A 19,710-nucleotide genomic window follows, 5' to 3' on the forward strand; every position below is an offset into this window, starting at 1 on the left:
TTTGGCTCTCTGGTTTTCTAAAAGTTTTGAGGCAGGGGGTTGTAGTTTCTTTTCAGGTGTTAAGTGACAAGAAGAAATGGACTGGAAACTGGACTTTGAAAATACCATGCAGGTTTCGGTACAGTTTCAAGGAGGTGCCGCCAGATGGCAGTGTAGAGAGAAAGCGAAAAGCGGCGTGTTCGAAGCCTCTCTTAACAGACAGAAGAGCCGGCGAGTAGCGGAAGTGGAGGCGGGCACGTGGGGCGAGCTACGGTGGCCGAAGAAATGCCGGGGATGTGTTAGCAACCAGTCAAGAATTTGTCCAGTGGGGGTGCGGTGAGCATCGTATTTCTAATCTAGCTCCGCGAGTCTCTAGGAGGGAGCTCCGGCAGCCGTCACCATGGTGAAGGAGCAGTTCCGGGAGACGGATGTGGCCAAGAAAATGTAAGATGGAGCAAAACTCCCCAAAGGGCAGAGAAATTAGGGGCAGAGGGGTCCAAGGTCAGGGAAGGGTCAGAGGTGAGGTCGGTTGGAAGGGAAGGGCCAGGAATCAGTGGGAGGTGTGGGCACAGCTCAGGAGTATCAGGTTAGATTAATGGATATTGATCGGACAGAGGGCTTTCAGGACCTGGGAAACCCAGGCCCGGGGTGGTTCCCTGGGCAGATAAGGAGGTTTGTGGTGGGAACCTGGGGGATGTGGTGGGAACTTTGGCGATCCGTGCACCATGGGCCGAAGCTCGAGTTCTCCTGAGGTGAGACGATGACCCCTTTCAGCGAATCTTTGGTCATTGCAATGAATGGGAGCAACTTGGGGCGGGGACTCATTTTGCTGCAGAGCACATGACACGGAGATAGTATTTGCTGACCAAAAGAATGGAGTTGCCAGTTAGAAAGCTGTATCACAGTCAGATGGATAGCAGTCTCAGAAATGAGGCTGTTATTCTGGACCTTCTTCAGAGCTAATTTAGTAGGCCACAGCCTCTCCTTAGACCTTTCAGTAGAGAAACAAATCAGTCATTCTTGCAGTAGATGCTTAGTGAGGAAGGTACTGTGTGCTGGCCCCGATGATAGACATGAAGATATGACATGAGTAAGACCTTACTGCCTAGTCTAGCTGGAGAAGGTAGACGAGTCAACGTTGGATAGGACAAGTGCGAGGACAAGGGTAGGCATAGGGGGTTCTGACAGCACAGGTGGGCAAGGGGTTCAGGCAGAAGAGCCTTCTTCCAGGAGCTTACAGGATGGAGAAAGTATAGTGATGAGAAGGAAGCAGATTTGAAGCTTTGTTTCAGAGCCATCTTGCAGGCAGTGAAGAATCTTTTTCTTTAATTGAAGTATAGTTGATTTACAGTGTTGTGTTAGTTTCAGGTGTACAGTACAGTGATTCAATTTTATATATATATTCTCTTTTAGATTCTTTTCCCTTATTGGCTATTACAAAATGTTGAGTATAGTTCCCTGTGCTATACAGTAGGTTCTTGTTGGTTATTTATTTTATATATAGTATGTGTATACTTTAATCTCAAACTTCTAATTTATCCCCCCCCTTTCCCTTTGGGAAACATAAGTTTGTTTTCCATGTCTGTGGGTCTATTTCTCTTTTGTTTTTTAAATAAATTTATGTATTTATTTATTTATTTTTGGCTGCATTGGGTCTTTGTTGCTGCACGCGGGCTTTCTCTAGTTGCATCCAGCAGGGGCTACTCTTCGTTGCGATGCGCAGGCTTCTCATTGCTGCGGCTTCTCTTGTTGCAGAGCACGGGCTCGAGGCGCACAAGTTTCAGTGGTTGCAGCACGCGGGCTCAGTATTTGTGGCTCATGAGCTCAAGAGCGCAGGCTCAGTTGTTGTGGCCCGTGGGCTCTAGGCGCACGGGCTTCAGTAGTTCTGGCTCGTGGGCTCTGGAGCACAGGCTCAGTAGTTGTGTTGCATGGGCTTAGTTGCTCCGTGGCATGTGGGATCTTCCCGGGCCAGGGCTCGAACCCGTGTCCCCTGCATTGGCAGGTGGATTCTTAACCAATGCACCACCAGGGAAGTCCTATTTCTATTTGGTAAATAAGTTTGTTTGTATCTTTTTTTTCCCCAACATATAAGCAATATCATGTGATATTTGTCTTTCTCTGTCTGGCTTACTTCACTTAGGATAATCTCTAGATCCATCCGTGTTGCCTCAAATGGCATTATTTCTTTCTTTTTTATGGCTAATATTTCACTGTGTGGGTATGTTTGTATATATATAGAGAGAGATAGATAGACGTGTGTATATATCTATATATATATCTACACATCTTCATCCATTCATCTGTTGATGGACATTTAGGTTGCTTCTATGTCTTGGCTATTGTAAATAGTGCTGCAATGAACATTGGGGTGCATGTGGCTTTTCAAATTATAGTTTTCTCCGGATGTATGCCCAGGATTGGGATGGCAGGATCATATGTAGGTCTATTTTTAGTTTTTTAAGGAACCTCCATACTGTTCTCTATAGTGGCTGTACCAATTTACATTCCCACCAACAGTGTAGAAGGGTTTCTTTTTCTCCACACCCTCTCCAGCATTTATTATTTGTAGACATTTTGTTGATGGCCATTCTCTCAGTTTGAGGGGTGTGAAATTGACAGGATTGGTAAGGATGGGTAAGGGAGAAATGAGATTGACACACAGAGTTTCTTGCTTGGGCAGTCTTACAGCTGGCTCCCTCTTACTCAGAATTCAGCAGAAATGTCAGTTTTCCAGACTTTCTGACCACACGACATAGTCTCCTCAGACTCTCCTCTACCACTTCATGTCATTTTCCTTCCCTGCATCTATTCACTTTTGTGTATCTATTTGTTTATTCTCTGTCTTGCTCTCCCTGAAATTGAGCCCCATGTTGGCAGGGAGTTCCCTGTCTTATCTAATCTGTATCCTCAGCCCCTCAGGATGATGCCTGGCACATCATACGTAAACCCCCAATTTTTTTGGAAAATGAACAAGGAACAGATTTGGGAGAGAAAGTTCTGGGTTTTGTTTTAGATGTGCTGAGTTTGAGGTGCCTGTTAACTGTCCAGAAGAAGTATCTGTATGGTCTCCAGCTGAGCAGAGGTAGCTGGCCTGCAGATAGAGATTAGACAGACACCACTCAGAAAGAATGTGTAGAATGAAAAAAGTTTGAGGGTTGTAATCCTAGGTAGGGAGAGATGCCAATATTTAAGAGAAGGTGGTAGAAGAGACCGCAAAAGAAACTTAAGAGGGAACGGGCCAGCAGGATGCAGTGACATTTAATAACGAGAGAGCAGAGCCTATAGGGAGTTGGAAGGGTAAGGTTACTTATGGTGGGTCATATGCATAAATGCTATTTTTTTTGGTAAGTGGTTTTAATGTAACTGTTCCCCTATATCTTTCCATTCCAGAAGCCACATCTGTTTTGGAATGAAGTCAGCTGAGGAGATGCGCCAGCAGGCTCACATCCAGGTTGTGAGTAAGAACCTGTATAGCCAGGACAACAACCATGCCCCACTGCTCTACGGGGTGCTTGATCACAGGATGGTAAGACCCCTGCCCTTCCGGGTTCCATGTGTTTTGACTTGCTGATGAAACTGGTGACTTACCAAAGAGGAAGAAGCAAGAGCTTCCTTGCACCTCCCCCATTCCCCTGTGCCTCTCAGGGGCTCCAGCCTCCTTTGGTCAGGCGGATGTGAATACCCTGCAGTTTCCCAGGTGATTCTGACTCTGAGTCCCCTGGTCGCCTGGGAGGACTGGTCCCACTTTCCTGTCCACTGGTCTCCATTGATTATGGTGTGCTTTTATCCACAGGGTACAAGTGAGAAGGACCGTCCTTGTGAAACCTGTGGGAAGAACTTGGCTGACTGTCTGGGCCACTACGGGTACATTGACTTGGAATTGCCATGTTTTCATGTGGGGTACTTCCGAGCAGTCATAGGCATCTTACAGGTAAGCATGTATGTGTTCATCTCCAAGGTATAAACCTGGGAGTTACTGATCTAGGGACATTAGAGCTTGGGAATGATGAGTGGTGGGAGATACATGTAGGGAACGTTTTTATACTAAACACAGTATTTCATCTTGCAGTAAGTTAAATTGCTTAAAGATTCTTTTTCCTTGGTTTTCCTTTAGTAGGTGGTAGATATGCATTGTAAAAAATATTAGTATTTCAAGCAGTACAGAACAGCACAAAAAAGAAAAAAATAGTTAACAAAAACACCACCAGCTGGCTATGACTATGGCCAGCATTCTGGTGAACATGGGCTGCCTTTGCGTGTCTTCATGTAGATCTGTACATTGTAGTTAAGTGTCCTGGGCAAGGGGTGGTGGTGGCTTTTTTAAAAAAGAAGAGACTTAGAAAAATATCTATTACTGGCCAAAGCTCAGGAGATCATATCAAAAAGTTTGGGGCTTCCCTGGTGGCGCAGTGGTTGAGAGTCTGCCTGCCGATGCAGGAGACGCGTGTTGTTCGTGCCCCGGTCCAGGAAGATCCCACGTGCCGCAGAGCGGCTGGGCCCATGAGCCATGGCCGCTGAGCCTGCGCGTCCGGAGCCTGTGCTCCTCAACGGGAGAGGCCACAGCAGTGAGAGGCCCGCGTACCGCGCAAAAAAAAAAAAAAAAAAAAAAAAAAAAAAAAAAAAAAAAAAAAAAAACTCTGTTTTAAAGGAATTGAAAGTTCCCAGGCTCCAAAAGTTGTAAGATGTTCTACTCATGGTTCCCCAGGACCAGAAGGCAACCATATTTCAGATGTACCACTTCTAGATAGTTCCAATCCCTGGCTGTGTTCTTCATTGCCTGCTCCTTCCGTGGAATCCCCAGTCACTTTTGCATCTATTGTAGAAGAAGAGCTACAGCAGGAAGCAGCTCTTATCCGAAGTTGAAAAAAAAACCTTGGCTTTGATTCAGATTGAGGAGCGTGCAGTACAAGATTTCTTAGCTTTCTATGAAGGATTTGGCAATCCTGATGAGTTTGTCATTGTTGAAAGGACACCGCAGGGACCACTGGCAGTACCTATGTGGAATAAGCATGGATGCTAGTTCACCATGGAGTTGAGATACAATTTTCATAAGTTGTGTTTGTTATAAATAAATGCTATGGGAAAAGAGTTCTTACAAATTTGGTAACAGATCATTCTAGATAGACTAAGAAAGGATTTAATTTCTTTACTGAATTTTAAGCATATACTGTTTGTATGCTTAAAAAGAAATTCCTCAGAATTGTGATTTTAGTAACCTTTTATGTAAAAATGTGTGAGAGGAAAAACTTATTAGGTTAAGTTTAAATAAAACTATTTCTTCTGAATAGTCTTAAAAGGAAAACATGAGTGATTGAAGTGTTAAATTTAAGATGATGCATTAAAAATAACTTTCCATTTGAGAATTTGGGATAAATAATTTAGAAGATTTTTGCCAAATACCTCTTTTTTTTTAGTGTGACATTAATGAGCTTAAGGTAGGAGCATCAGCCATTACTTTTGATCCATTAATGGCCAAAATTTTGTGTTTGTAGTGGTTATGCCTCCATCTTGTGTCTTTTTTCATCAGGCTTTGAACGTTCTGGCCTGATTTTTAAAGCTTGAGCTGCTTGAATGCCATATTATTTCGTTTTGAACAGCACATTCTCCATTTTGCATTGAACTGTGGAGAATGGTGGAAAGGAAATAAGAATACTATTCTGAGCAGCTTAGTCTAAGAGAATAGTTCCTTATAAGATTTGGAGTCATTGTGGGGATTGTTTTTGGATAGGGAGAGGAGACCTTATAAAAGCCTTATTGTGAGAGAATCCATTTCTGAAAGTGTTAAAATTTTCTATAAATGCTTAATTATAAAAAAAAATAAGAAAAAGAAAAGACTTTGTCATCCTCTCTTATCCTTTTACCTGTTTTGTTTAATTTTTAAAAGATGATCTGTAAAACCTGCTGCCACATCATGCTGTCCCAGGAGGAGAAGAAGCAGTTTCTGGATTATCTAAAGAGGCCCGGCCTGACTTACCTCCAGAAGCGAGGGCTGAAGAAGAAAATCTCTGATAAATGCCGGAAGAAGAACACGTGCCATCATTGTGGCGCCTTTAATGGTGAGTGGAATGCACCTCTCATCTTTCATTGTGGTGGCAGTTTCTGTAACTGCATTTCCTAGACCGCAGCCTCAGGCCAGCCTAACCAAGAACCTGATATTTCCAACCGTGGTAAAATAAATTAACTCTTACAGGTACTGTAAAGAAATGCGGGTTACTGAAGATAATCCATGAGAAATACAAGACCAACAAGAAAGTGGTGGATCCTATCGTGTCAAATTTCCTTCAGTCCTTCGAAACCGCCATCGAGCATAACAAAGAAGTAGAGCCTCTACTGGGGAGGGCACAGGTGAGCCTGGAACGCAAGCCTGCCTCCCTCTGCATTAAATGTCCTCTCCCTCCTGCTCTGGGTACACAGCTTCCTCCAGAATGAGAGGTCCCCTGGAGCTAGATCTCTGGGAGTACTCCACATGACAGGCATTCATCTGGCACTAAGTTCACTGTGCACCAGCCTCGTAACTAACACGTTTTTAATTGCACAGGTAACACGTGTACATTTTCATTGTAGAAGATTGTAAAATTATAGCTGTGTAGGGCATACACTGAGCGATCCTGTTTCTCACATGCATAATGACATAGAAGAATTTGTAGGTACTTTACCTGGCACAAACTTAATTAGTAGAATTTTATGAAGTGTCTTGTTCTGAATTTGATTAGCACTTAAGTCACTTGGTACCTTCTAGAATTGATAGTATACCAAACTAAGAAATTAGTTGAGTGGCTGCTGAGTACCAAACTGTCAGACCTGCGGGGGAGCGTCAGGAACTGCAAGGCAGTGGGTCTGTGCTCAGGGATCCCACGGTTTAGATGTGTTGTAGGTCACTAATCTGTGAAAACATGGCCAATACCATGGGGCACGGTGGCAACTGTCACAGGAATGGCAAGGACAGTGAGTTCAGTGGAAAATCAGGAGGAATATGTCATTTTGGACTTGGTTAGGGAGGACTGTGAAGAAAGGTGTGGTTTGTTCTGGTCCTTAAACTTGAGTAGGGTTTAGAGAGTCAAGGGCAACGAGCTCAACATGTCCAGGTGGCAGCATTCAGGCTTGTTCTGAAGCTGAGGTTCTGTTTGAAAGTCCTGATGGCGCTAATCAAAGCACCTTGCATGTAGTGACTGCTTTTGCCCTCCAACACTGTTCCAAGTTCCCTCTGTGGATTGCCTTGTATTTAATCCTCACAGCAACCGTGCGGCAGTGTCGCCCAAGATAACAGTAAGCGGTGGAGGGAGAGTCCTAGCCAAGGCCATCGGAGCATAGCCTGTGCTGTAGGAGGGACGAACAGCTGAGTCTGCGTTCCAGAGGGCATCCCGCTGTGGGGAATGTGGAGCCATTGAGGTTTTGAGCAGGGAAGGGACGTGAATAAATAACGAAATTTTAGCAGAGCCTGACTGCTCATCAGAAGACACCATTACAAAGATGAAAAAACAGGTCACAGAGTGGGTGCAAGTAGTCACACTTCATGTGTCTGATAAAGGACTCTCATGTCCAGAATATAGGACACGGTTCTTATAAATCAGTAAGCGGGGGAACCCGAATTTTTTTTTTTTAATTTAATTTAATTTATTTTTGGCTGCGCCATACGGCATACAGGATCTTAGTTCCCCGACCAGGGATCGAACCCGTTCTCCCTGCAGTGGAAGGGCAGAGTCTTAACCACTGGACCACCAGGGAAGTCCCAGAAAACCCCGATTTTTTAAAGCAGAAGCAAGACTTGAATTGGCAGTTCACAAGAGGTTACATTCAAATGGCCAATCAGGGCTTCCCTGGTGGCGCAGTGGTTGAGAGTCCGCCTGCCGATGCAGGGGACACGGGTTCGTGCCCCGGTCCGGGAAGATCCCACGTGCCGCGGAGCGGCTGGGCCCGTGAGCCATGGCCGCTGCGCCTACGCGTCCGGAGCGTGCTCCGCAAATGGGAGGGGCCACAGCGGTGAGAGGCCCGCATATCACAAAAAAAAAAAAAAAAAAAAAAATGGCCAATCAATAGATGAAAAGTTGCTCGGTGTTATCAGTCATCAGGGAAATACTAATTAAAACTACACACACACATACCCTCTCAGAAAAATTAAAATGTAAAACAACTGAAAACCGAGTGCTGGCAAGGATCTGAAGCAGCTGGCCCTCCTACATTGACAGTGGCCATGCGAAAGGTTTCCACCGCTCCAAACAACAGTTTGGCAATTACTTATAAAATAAGACCCACACTCATCCTGTGATCCAGCACCTTTACTCTCAGGTGTATACCCAAGAGAGATGAGTGCATATGTCCACAGAAATATTTGTCCAAGTATGTTCGTTACAGCTTTATTAATAAAAGCCAGAATTAGAAACAGCCCAGGTGCCTGTCAACAGGAGAATGTAGAAATTGTCACAGATCTACACAATGGGATAGTATCCCGAAATGAAAGAAATGAGCTGACACACACGGCCTGGCTGAATCTCAGGATCCTGCTGAGAGGAGGCAGCTTTATACAAGAGAGTACAAAGTGTATGATTCCATTTAGATCAAGTCCAAGAACAGGCAAGACTGATCTGGGGTGAGGGCTTAGTACTGACTGAGAAAGGGGGTATCAGGGTACTTTCTGGAGAGAGGGACATATTCTTTATTTGATTTGAATGGTGGTATATGTGTACCAGTGTATACATGTAAAAATTTATCAATCTCTTTAAGATTTGTGCAATTTTCTATATTTAAATTATGCCGTGATTTGGGGGATGGGGATACAAAAAAAAACAGATCCTGAGCCTGGGTAGTGATAGTGGATCCAGGGGCAGAGTCATCGTATGCAGTCAGAATGGACAGGAGTTGATGACCCGCCACTGTAGCGCTGGGTGTGAGAGGGAGGTCAGAGGCGAGCGGGTGCCCATGTGTAAGCATCTGGAAACATGGTAGTTCTCCTGGAAATGGGGGAGGGCATCAGCAGTGCATGCCAGTGGAGATGTCTTCAAGGCAGTTAGAACTAAGCTCCTGCAGAGGAAGTGAAGGTGCAGGCTGAGAAAGTGGATCTTGTCCTTTTAACTGTCGTGAGTGTAGAAGAATTCTACCTTCCATGCTGATGGCTGTGTGGAAAGCAGTCAGAAGCCTGGCTGGCAGTCTTGTCAGTGAGCCCGAGGGGTACCCCAGCTCTCTGGGGTGTGGCCTTCCTTGCAGCCTCCCCTGCTGCTCCGAGATCAACCTGCCTGACGTCCACTACCACTTTCCCCTGCCAGCTCTCTGCCTGGACCCCTGCGGCCACTGTCCTCACTTGCTGAGGACCGCTTCTCTGCTCCACACGCTGTCTGCAATAGAATTCTCCTCTGGGGCCTGGGAGGCATCTTGTTTGGAAAAGTCTCCAAGTGACTAGGCCTAAATGGCTGGGCCCAGGGAGGTAACCCCCTCCCACTTAGGAGTCACTTGTCTCGCGTGTCTAGCTTGCCTCTCAGGGTGTCTCCCACTGCCACCATCTCCCTGTCCACCCCAGCCCACCTGACCCAGGTGACACCCTAGACATGGTTTAGGGTGGTGGTTAAGAGCTTTGGCTTTGGGGTCAGACAGACCTGAGATTAGAGCCTAGGTCTGCCACTTATTTATTCTGTGACCTTAGACACGGGACCCAACCTGGACTTGACAAAAACCCCAGACTCTGTTCCCAGAAGACTAACATATATCCATTCCCAATTTTAATACAAATCCAGGGGGTGGTGGACCTGCAGATAAGAGTCTCTCCATAGATGGCATCATCCCTGCAGACTGAGCGTTAGGCTGCCCTGGCTGACGTCCTTCTAGCCGTGTCGTCTCACAACCCCGCCCCCCGAGGCAGCCACGCTGCATTGCTAGAGAACTCAAGCTGTTAGGGTATGCCGCCATGTACAAAGCTGAGCCCTGCTCTGCTGTCCATCAGTCCCTGCCTTCTGTTTCCTGGCACGTAACAATCAGTCAGCAGCCTCTTCCGCGTGCCTCTTGGGATGCAGTTGTTCTATCACTCTTGAGTAACTGCTGTTGCTGAGAACTGGTTTCCAGGCTATCACCAGTCCTCCTGCCTTCCTTGCCCTCCTGGACGGCCTTCAGCTCCATGATGTTCTTTCTCATCTAGGACTGACTGTGGTACTGCAGGTGACGGCTGGCCTTCATGCCGTTCTAGAATTCTGTTAGTTTTAGACTTCCTCCCTGATTGCTTCTGGTGGCAGCGAGGGGCCCATCACTGGGAAACAGGGGTGCTGAGGAGGGGCATTCTTCTCTGGACAGGGACCCAGACCGGAAAACCTCTAGAGGGATTCCTAGAAGAACGCAGCTGCACTGCCACCTCCTCCAGGGCGGGACCACAGAAACTTTTCATTGGCAGTGTTCTGAGAGCAGTAGCTGGCTGTGCACACGTTTCTTTCTTGACTTTGTCCCCCTTCTCATTAAGTTATTGCATAGCAAATGCTGCTTATAACATATAGTCTCAGTCACAATCTTTGATCCCAAGAAAATTTAATAACCAGCAAGGACACACTCTGACCTTTCTTAGCTGTGATGTCTGAATATCTATGATAATTTACATAGTTCTTATGAGAAAGTTGTTAGAGCCTAGCACTTCTATTAAGTGAAGTTAGTACAAAGACAATGTAAGTTCACTACAGAAAGTTTAAATGTAAAAAAAGAAGCAAAAAGATGATAATTCCACTCATCTGAAGACAGCCCTGTTCACACCTTGGTCAACTCTTCCGTTTCCTCTTTTCTGTATCGATGTACATTTTCCCCCAAATTCGATCACATCATAAACATACTTATCTCGTTTACCAACATTTTGTGCACACCTTTCATGGCAGTAGCCACATTTCCATAGCTTCTTTTTTGTTTGTTTTTAATAGCTTCGTAGTTTTTCACACATGGATGTACCATGATTTTATTGACTCAGTCACCTGTCAGGCTGTTTCCAGCTTTTCACCATTAAGAATAGCTTTAGTGAACATCCTTGTAGCTGAATCTTCGTGTTAATTTCTAAAATCATACCCTTTGGAATAATTACGAGGACTGGAATTGTTGGCTTAAATTATTGGAATAAAAAATGAACATTTTTAGGGCCCTTGCAACGTAGCATGTTATCAGAAGTCTCTGTCATCACTTGTGCGTATTATCAGTTAAGTGGCAGATAGGTTAGAGGACGTGCAGAAATTAACCTTTACCTAAGCTGTGGAAAATTAACATATATCTCCACTCCTTCCTTCCCTCCTTTCCATAGGAAAACTTGAATCCCTTAGTAGTTCTGAATTTATTTAAACGAATCCCAGCTGAAGATGTCCCTCTACTTCTGATGAATCCAGAAGCTGGAAAGCCCTCCGATTTGATTCTCACACGACTTTTAGTGCCCCCCCTGTGTATTAGACCCTCTGTTGTGAGCGATTTGAAGTCTGGCACCAATGAAGATGATCTGACGATGAAACTGACAGAAATCATTTTCCTAAATGATGTCATTAAAAAGGTCAGTGCTTCCCATTAGCATGAAAACAGAAGTGTCTGATGGAGAAAGTCAAATTGACTGGGCTTGTTTCTGTTTATCCTCTGCTTATTCTTAGCATCGGATATCAGGAGCTAAGACCCAGATGATCATGGAAGACTGGGATTTCTTGCAGCTGCAGTGTGCCCTCTACATTAACAGTGAACTCTCAGGCATTCCCCTCAACATGGCGCCCAAGAAATGGACCAGAGGGTTCGTCCAGCGCCTGAAGGGAAAACAGGGTACGTGTCCAAAGATGTGTGCAGGAGACGGTCTACTGCCTTTGTTTCATTTTGGGTAATGTATGTCCAGCTTATCTAGTTGGAGGTCACGGACTCTCCTTGGGCTTTCTGGTCACATTGACCCCAACAGCACACGTTGTTCCTTGGAGGCCTGTGATATATTTTTATTTATTTAGGTCGATTTAGAGGCAATCTCTCAGGAAAAAGAGTGGATTTTTCTGGCAGAACAGTCATCTCACCTGACCCCAACCTCCGAATCGATGAGGTAGCTGTGCCAGTTCACGTGGCCAAAATTCTAACTTTTCCTGAGAAGGTAAGTACATTGAGTTGCTCAGTATTTTGTCTGAGTCCAGTCTTTTGTGTCATGTTCTGAAATTCCAAACAACACAGTGGAAAATCCCCAGTAACCCACCCGACCCACAGTTTGCATGTGTGTTTATCTTTCCAGTTTGCTTCATACATATGTCACCATATGTAATATCTACAACACATACAGCCACAGTTGTGTCTGCCTTTATGTATATATACTCAGATATACGTTGAACAGACAAGTCTGCAACATTTTTTTTCCAAATAATATCATCTTTGACATCTGTCATACCTCACGTGTTAAAGTAACTTATGATAAACACAACAGCCAGTTAATTTTCTTGGGATAGTTATTATTTTTAAAACATTAGAATCAGTGAATCAAAGACTTTGAATATTTTAAGGCTATTGATGCATAACCAGAAAGGCTGTACTGCTTTACACTCAATTCGTATTCATCATGAGTGTAAACTGGTATTTACAGTATTTTTTTTTTTAACCGAGGTGTAGATAATCAAAAGGCCTGATAACAGGAGGATATTGATTGGCCTTGGCTTTGCCCTTGAGAGTCATAATTAGCCCAAACCACAGCGGTTTCTGGTTAAGCTTGGGCAGAAAGTGTCCTCTGTTGAGTTACTAATGATCCAAAGTTTCCTTCTCTGAAGTGGTATCCCATGAAACTGTTGTCCAAGAGACTACAGGACGTGGCGGTACAGACCAGGGCCTATGGTGCTGGTGTCACAACTTTTAAACCTTAGAAGCCCATGGAAAATCATTGCAGATGAAGTTGCCACCTGTTTTTAGGATTACAGAATGCTGGAAGGTCCCTATAGATCATTCCAGTCCACTCGTTGAACCACTAGGGAAACCAAAGGCCAGTAAAGGCCTTGGCCCTGTCACCCAGCAGCTGAGTGTCCAAGTTCAGACTTGAACCTGGTGCCATCCCGTTGTTGTCCTTACACTCAAGACCCCGGCAGCAGGGTGCCTGCAGGTGCCTCTCTTTCTCCTAGGACAAGATAAGGAAAGTAAAGGCTGAGATCCAGTTCAGTATAGTGTGCTAGCTTATAGAATTAACAATATCTCATTCTGCTTTATATTGTGGTCCTCCAGGTGAACAAGGCAAACATCAACTTTTTGAGGAAGCTGGTTCGAAATGGCCCTGAAGTTCACCCAGGAGCCAATTTCATTCAGCAGAGACACATGCAGATGAAAAGGTAGTGCTTTCCCGATCTGGTTGGATGTAACTATCTTCTCATGACCAAGTTTACTGTCACCATACTTAGCACAGAATGCACTCCAAAGTACAATTGTGATATTGTAGCACATGGAAAATATCTATTTAAATTGCAGCGAGCCTAGGTACATTGCTTGTTTGCTCTGCTTGGCTTGTTGAATGTACGTACAGTGTTCATTTATTCCATAGCATTTAATGTTATTGGATCTAGAAAGACAGAGTGCATTGGGATATGAAAGCAGATCATGTTCTATGTCACCTGGGCGCTCTGGGGTTACCTCAGTGCGCTCATGACCCAGGAGACATGCATTTTGCCAGTTCTGGCTTTTCACGGCGAGATGAGCTGATCACCAGTGCCTTTTTATCTCATGAGATTCAAACATATCACCAGGGCTGTGTGGGAGAAGCTGGATTATTACTCTATTTCTGTGATTAAATATCATACCTTGACATTTCTAAAATTAAGATAGATCTTATAAGCAGTTTGTTGTAGTTTAGGGAATTCCCTGCGGGTCCAGTGGTTAGGGCTCGGCACTTTCACTACTGGGAGCCAGAGTTTGATCCCTGGTCAGGGAACTAAGATCCCACAAGCCATGCGGCTCAACCAAAAAATAAAATAAAATAAAATAAAAATTTGTTGTTGTAATTTAATTAATGGCGTATGGGGGCACCTTAAATACAATGAAATGTGATCTTTTTAGAGACTGAATCCTGATATGAAGAGGGAGAAACTTGCTGAGAAAACTTTGTTCTCATAGATTATGTCTATTATTGTATGTTAAGGTTTTTGAAATACGGAAACAGAGAAAAGATGGCTCAGGAGCTCAAGTATGGGGACATTGTGGAGAGACACCTCATAGATGGAGACGTGGTTCTGTTCAATCGACAGCCTTCGCTGCACAAATTGAGCATTATGGCACATCTGGTGAGCATGAGACTGGTTTTTATTTCTGTTGGGTGGAACTTTGCTGTGTGTGCCATGCTAAATTCCAGACTTCTAAAATTTAATTTGCCAGTAATCTCAAATTTTCATAACTTTTGGTTTTCCTCTTCTCTCATTTTTTAGTTTGAGTGAAACTCTTAAATTTCAAACTTCCCTTCAATGTTTTTAATATTTGTAACATACTATTCATACAACAGTAAAACAGGAACTAATTGAAAATTCGTGTGAAAGTGACTACCGCGATTTCACTCGCAAACAACATATATACATATATGTGTGTGCACAAAGTTATGTAAAATAGATATGGCAGAAAATTGACTTAATTTAAAATAGCATATTAACTAAGGAACTAAAATGCTTATAGGATTTCTCTTTGCAGTAGTCCTCCAACTAAGACCTTGAACCATATTTTTTGGGGTGGTTTACTTTTTGCAACAGCAGCAGTTCCTTTTTCGGAGATTTAAAATGTAAACAAGATGCAACTTTAATTTGTTAAGTATTCATAAATTCTCCTGTCTGCAAAGCCATTAAATCCCTGAGCATTTGCAAACAGTGTTTAAACAGGCTCCTAAGGCGGTGTTTTTCTAGATTCCTTTTTTTAGTAGTTTGTGAAAACATTACATCAATCTTTTTGCTGAGTGGTGGAAATTCCAAAGATTCAGTTTATGATTATGGAATTATGATTAATGGAGATCTAGGAGGCAAACAGAAGCCTTCCCTTTCTGGAAACTTTTCTTGGCTTTGGGGCATTTTAACATAGAAATATTTTTGTTTGAAAATTGTCAAATATATACAAAAATAGAAAGAGTACTCTGATGAACTCACAGTCCGATCCTCTACAGTCAGTAATTTTCAAGATTTCGCCACACTAGTTTTCTCTCTCTTTTTTCTTTGTGAACCCAGATGCCATGTCTTTTTTCCATGTGTATTCCGTTTACTTCTGCAAGACACACATAATTATAGTGCCAGTGTCACACCTCACAAAATGAAGTCATTCCTTGGTGTTGTCTAGTACCCTGTCCATAGTCAGATTTCCCCAAGTGTCTCAAAATCTTTTTGCAACCAGTTTGTTCAAATCAAGATGCAAAGTCTACACGTTACATTTAGTTGATACATGTCTGAAGCCTCTATTGATCTGGTAATGTCCCACCTCCTTTTTTTTTTTTTTTGGTGGTACGCAGGCTTCTCACTGTTGTGGCCTTTTCCGTTGTGGAGCACAGGCTCCGGAAGCACAGGCTCAGCGGCCATGGCTCACAGGCCCAGGCGCTCCACGGCATGTGGGATCTTCCCAGACCGGGGCACAAACCCGTGTCCCCTGCACCGGCAGGCGGATTCTCAACCACCGTGCCACCAGGGAAGCCCCCCACCTCCTTCTTTTAACTTCAGTGTCACTGTTGAAAAAAACCAGGTCATTTGTCCTGAAGAATGTCGCATGTTCTGTTTGTCTGCCTGTGTGTGGTGTAAGGGTTCCTTCATGGTTCATTTTATTCCTGTAAACTGGAAATTAGCTCTCAAAGGATGTTCAGGTTCAACATTTTGGCCAAAATAACTCATAGGTGGTGCTGGCTACTTCTTCTTGCCATATTTCAGGAGGCACACGTTGTCTGGCTGGCCCACTTTAGTTATGCTGAGAAGGTTAGGGATTTAGATGCTTCAGCCTGGTGCCTCTCTTGTGCCTCTCTCTCTGGCTTTCCCTTTTTTCAGTGTCATCAGGAGTTTTTATTTAGTCAGTGTGTTTTGTTCAATTTCTGCCATTAACCTTTTAATAGCAAATTGTGACATCATTGGCCAGTGGGAACCCCTTTCTCATGGCTTCTGTGTTGATGTTTGCCTCATAGTATTAAAGCAGATTCGTTGTGTTGTTTTGATCTAATAAAGCTACTTGAATGAGACCACAAGTGACATGTTACTTGCCAGAACATAATAGAAATTTACTTCCTTAATGTAAAGTGTCCAGTTCTCCAGGAAGCCATTTTTTTATGTTGAAACTAAGAAGCTTTTATTTTTTTATTTTATTTGAATTTTATTTTATTTATCTTTTTTATGCAGCAGGTTCTTATTAGTTATCCATTTTATACATATTAGTGTATACATGTCAATCCCAATCTCCCAATTCATCACATCACCACCACCCGCCCCCGCCACTTTCCCCCCTTGGTGTCCATAAGTCAGAGAGAGAAAAACAAATATCATATATTAATGCATATATGTGGAACCTAGAAAAATGGTACAGATGAACCGGTTTGCAGGGCAGAAATAGAGACACAGATGTAGAGAACAAACGTATGGGCACCAAGAAGGTTTTAGATAAATGACTTAAGTCCTTCTCCTGGTTTGTTTTTTGTATTCCACAGGCCAGGGTCAAACCCCACCGCACCTTCAGATTTAATGAGTGTGTCTGTACACCCTACAATGCGGATTTTGATGGTGATGAAATGAACCTTCATCTTCCTCAAACAGAAGAAGCTAAAGCAGAAGCCCTTGTTCTCATGGGGGTATGTAGGGTGGTGCAGCCCAGCTTCTCAGGAAAAGTACCTTAAAAGGAGGGAAAGGGAAGCCTGTCCTGTTTGCAAACACCCTGCAGTATATAAGGGAGTTAGTCTCTCTGATAGGTGGGGAGTTGACCAGAGCGTGTGTCTTCTGACCTGTAATGTGGGTTCCTAGGAGAGTAGATATACATGAGTGCTAGTTATGAAAGGGTAAGACAAGGGTATAGCAGAAACTTGACTTTTGGCTATCATGGTCAGTTACACCTCGGTTAAAAGATTTGAGCAAATGCACTTTGATGCACAGAACCTTCTTTAAATTGGTTGATAATGCACTGAACAAGTAGCACCCATTTTTGCCACTGTAGGCACTCATTACATTTTAATTGAAATCCTGATTGTTCAAACTTAATGTCTGACGCAAGAGAAATTCGACAATTCTGCCATCATTGTAGAGAGTATGGAATTGACTGACTTCAGACATAACACAGTGCTACTCATCATTCATTCACAGAAGTAAATCTTCTTTGGAGGAGATTTGTAATTAACAAATCTTCATTTGTTAATTACAATAACATCTCATACCCAAAGTGTTCTTTATAGAAACTCAAAACTACTTCATGCAGTATCTGAGTGCAGGAACCTCTGAGGTCAGTCTCGCTGGTAATTTTTCTCTCCCCTTGACAGATTAAGGGATGGAAGTTAGTGACAAAGCTGCAGTTAAGGACCCCAGCTTCCAGTGCTCAGCCTCATCTTCCTGCTACTCTTCATTTATTCATAACAATTCAGAGTCTTTGTGGTGCAGGTCTTTGGGGCTGCGTCATACATCCAAGGGTGGCTAACTTACTGTGTTCCTTTTTCCTTCAGACTAAAGCAAATCTTGTAACCCCAAGGAATGGAGAACCACTAATTGCTGCTATTCAGGATTTTCTGACAGGTGGGTTTGTGGAATTCACTTGAAAGGAGACTTTGGAACACGAGGATTCTCATTCACCGTGTTCATGTGTCCCCTTGAAAAGCTGTTTAATTGCCTGTGTTTAATGCTGTTGTTTGTTTAGTAAGTGTGATTGTGAACCTACTTGAGATATTTTGCATTGGTTGGTTATTTAGTGAACTCCTGCCATACACAAGACATTTTTATTTTCTAAGTTCTGGGGCCATGGCGGCGAGTAAAACAAAGTCGCTTTCCCTGTGGAGGCTGGATTTTAGTTGGAGGAGAAAGCCAAGAAGCAGCTGTGTTTTACTTTTACCTCACTCTTATAGTAATAGTCCACGTTTATTTTAAAATTGAAACCTTATGATTTTTCTCACAATTTCATTGCTTTTCTTTCCTCAGGTGCCTATCTCCTCACTCTTAAGGACACTTTCTTTGACCGAGCCAAGGCTTGCCAGATCATTGCTTCGATATTGGTGGGCAAGGATGAGAAAATTAAAGTTCGCCTCCCACCCCCTACAATATTAAAGGTTTGTGCAGGAGCTGTGTGTGTACGTACACAGGTGTGTGTGTGTGTGTGTGTGTGTGTGTGAGAGAGAGAGAGAGAGAGAGAGAGTGACTGTATGGACGTACCAGTGGCCTTAGTGTACGCATACTGCTGCCCAGTTGGTGTGTGACCACTGTACCATCTTGCCTCATTTGCATGAAGGGTGGTTGAGATCAGGCTCAGCCCTCCGATGCTCTGGCTTCTTTCCTCCTTCAGCCTGTCACCCTGTGGACGGGAAAACAGATCTTCAGCGTCATCCTCAGACCCAGCGATGACAATCCAGTGAGGGCCAACCTCCGAACCAAGGGCAAGCAGTACTGTGGCAAAGGAGAAGACCTCTGTGTCAATGATTCCTGTGAGTTAAAGCAATGGGGTGGGGCCGGGGGTCAGGAAAGCAAGTGGCCAACAGTTACCTTCGCTCAGCCAGCAAATCACAAGTTTCTCTATAGCCTTAGGCAGGAAGTTTGTTCTTTAGGGAAATGCAGGTGGTGTTTCTCTAAAAGGTAGAGATCATGTAGACACATGACCAACCCAATGATCAGAATGTTCTTGTGTGTTGTCTCAGTTGAGACTCTTTTCTACCAATTAATGCAAATTCTTTTTTCTTCCTTTTTTTGTTGTTTTTTTTTTTTTGCTGTACAAAGGTCTCGTTATTTAAGGCATTTAATTTACTATTTTATATCCAAAAACATGTTCATTGTCTAAAAGTGTGACTAAAAAAGTATAACTGGGGCTTCCCTGGTGGCGCAGTGGTTGAGAGTCCGCCTGCCGATGCAGGGGACACGGGTTTGTGCCCTGGTCTGGGAAGATCCCACATGCCGCGGAGTGGCGAGGCCCGTGAGCCATGGCCGCTGAGCCTGTGTGTCTTGAGCCTGTGCTCCACAACGGGAGAGGCCACAACAGTGAGAGGCCTGCATACGGCAAAAAAAAAAAAAAAAAGTATAACTGAAGAGGCTAATTTTTTTAACCTGCCTCACCTGGTCGGTGGATGTTTTGATAACATGAAGATCAGGTGTAACAGTGAGAGGATTTATTTATTTACTTACTTATTTATTTTTTAATATCTTTATTGGAGTATAATTGCTTTACAATGGTGTGTTAGTTTCTGCTTTATAACATAGTGAATCAACTATACATATACATATATCCCCATAGCTCCTCCCTCTTGAGCCTCCCTCCCACCCTCCCTATCCCACCCCTCTAGGTGGTCACAAAGCACCGAGCTGATCTCCCTGTGCTGTGCAACATCTTCCCCACTAGCTATGCATTTCACATTTGGTAGTGTATATATGTCAATGCTACTCTCACAGTGAGAGGATTTAAATGCGAGCCATCTGAGTCCCCTAGACTGATTCAGCCCAGAGTGTGGTCCACACACCAATGCCGTTCAGGCAGCATTTACTTTCTGGGTCCCAGGCTGCTAACAGGCAGTTCCCCAGCAGGCTGCTTTGAGTAGCACTGATTTAGAATGGGCTTTGCTAGCAAGGCCTAGTGACGAGAAGTGGATCTGCAGGGCTCTGTACTAAA

The 19,710-nt window shown here is 43.8% G+C and overlaps 1 protein-coding gene across 2 annotated transcripts in view; it reads left to right on the top strand.

Annotated features, from left to right (window-relative positions):
• Positions 1-220: 220 nt before the first annotated feature.
• Positions 221-19,710, top strand: part of POLR3A (RNA polymerase III subunit A) — a 52,511-nt gene continuing 33,021 nt past the window's right edge. Inside the window, exons 1-14 of one of the 2 annotated variants that reach the window (XM_059053117.2) lie at positions 221-423; positions 3,370-3,505; positions 3,773-3,910; positions 5,864-6,035; positions 6,170-6,324; positions 11,234-11,473; positions 11,568-11,730; positions 11,907-12,043; positions 13,150-13,253; positions 14,057-14,198; positions 16,571-16,711; positions 17,570-17,639; positions 18,039-18,166; positions 18,400-18,538. In XM_059053117.2, coding sequence (XP_058909100.1) covers positions 380-423; positions 3,370-3,505; positions 3,773-3,910; positions 5,864-6,035; positions 6,170-6,324; positions 11,234-11,473; positions 11,568-11,730; positions 11,907-12,043; positions 13,150-13,253; positions 14,057-14,198; positions 16,571-16,711; positions 17,570-17,639; positions 18,039-18,166; positions 18,400-18,538 — 1,909 coding nt within the window. In that variant the 5' untranslated portion in view covers positions 221-379. The remainder of the gene's footprint in view (positions 424-3,369; positions 3,506-3,772; positions 3,911-5,863; positions 6,036-6,169; positions 6,325-11,233; positions 11,474-11,567; positions 11,731-11,906; positions 12,044-13,149; positions 13,254-14,056; positions 14,199-16,570; positions 16,712-17,569; positions 17,640-18,038; positions 18,167-18,399; positions 18,539-19,710) is intronic. The other variant, XM_059053116.2, reaches the window with a different exon arrangement.

The sequence above is a fragment of the Kogia breviceps genome, chromosome 2 (genome assembly GCF_026419965.1).
Source record: "Kogia breviceps isolate mKogBre1 chromosome 2, mKogBre1 haplotype 1, whole genome shotgun sequence".
Classification (NCBI taxonomy): Eukaryota; Metazoa; Chordata; class Mammalia; order Artiodactyla; family Physeteridae; genus Kogia; species Kogia breviceps.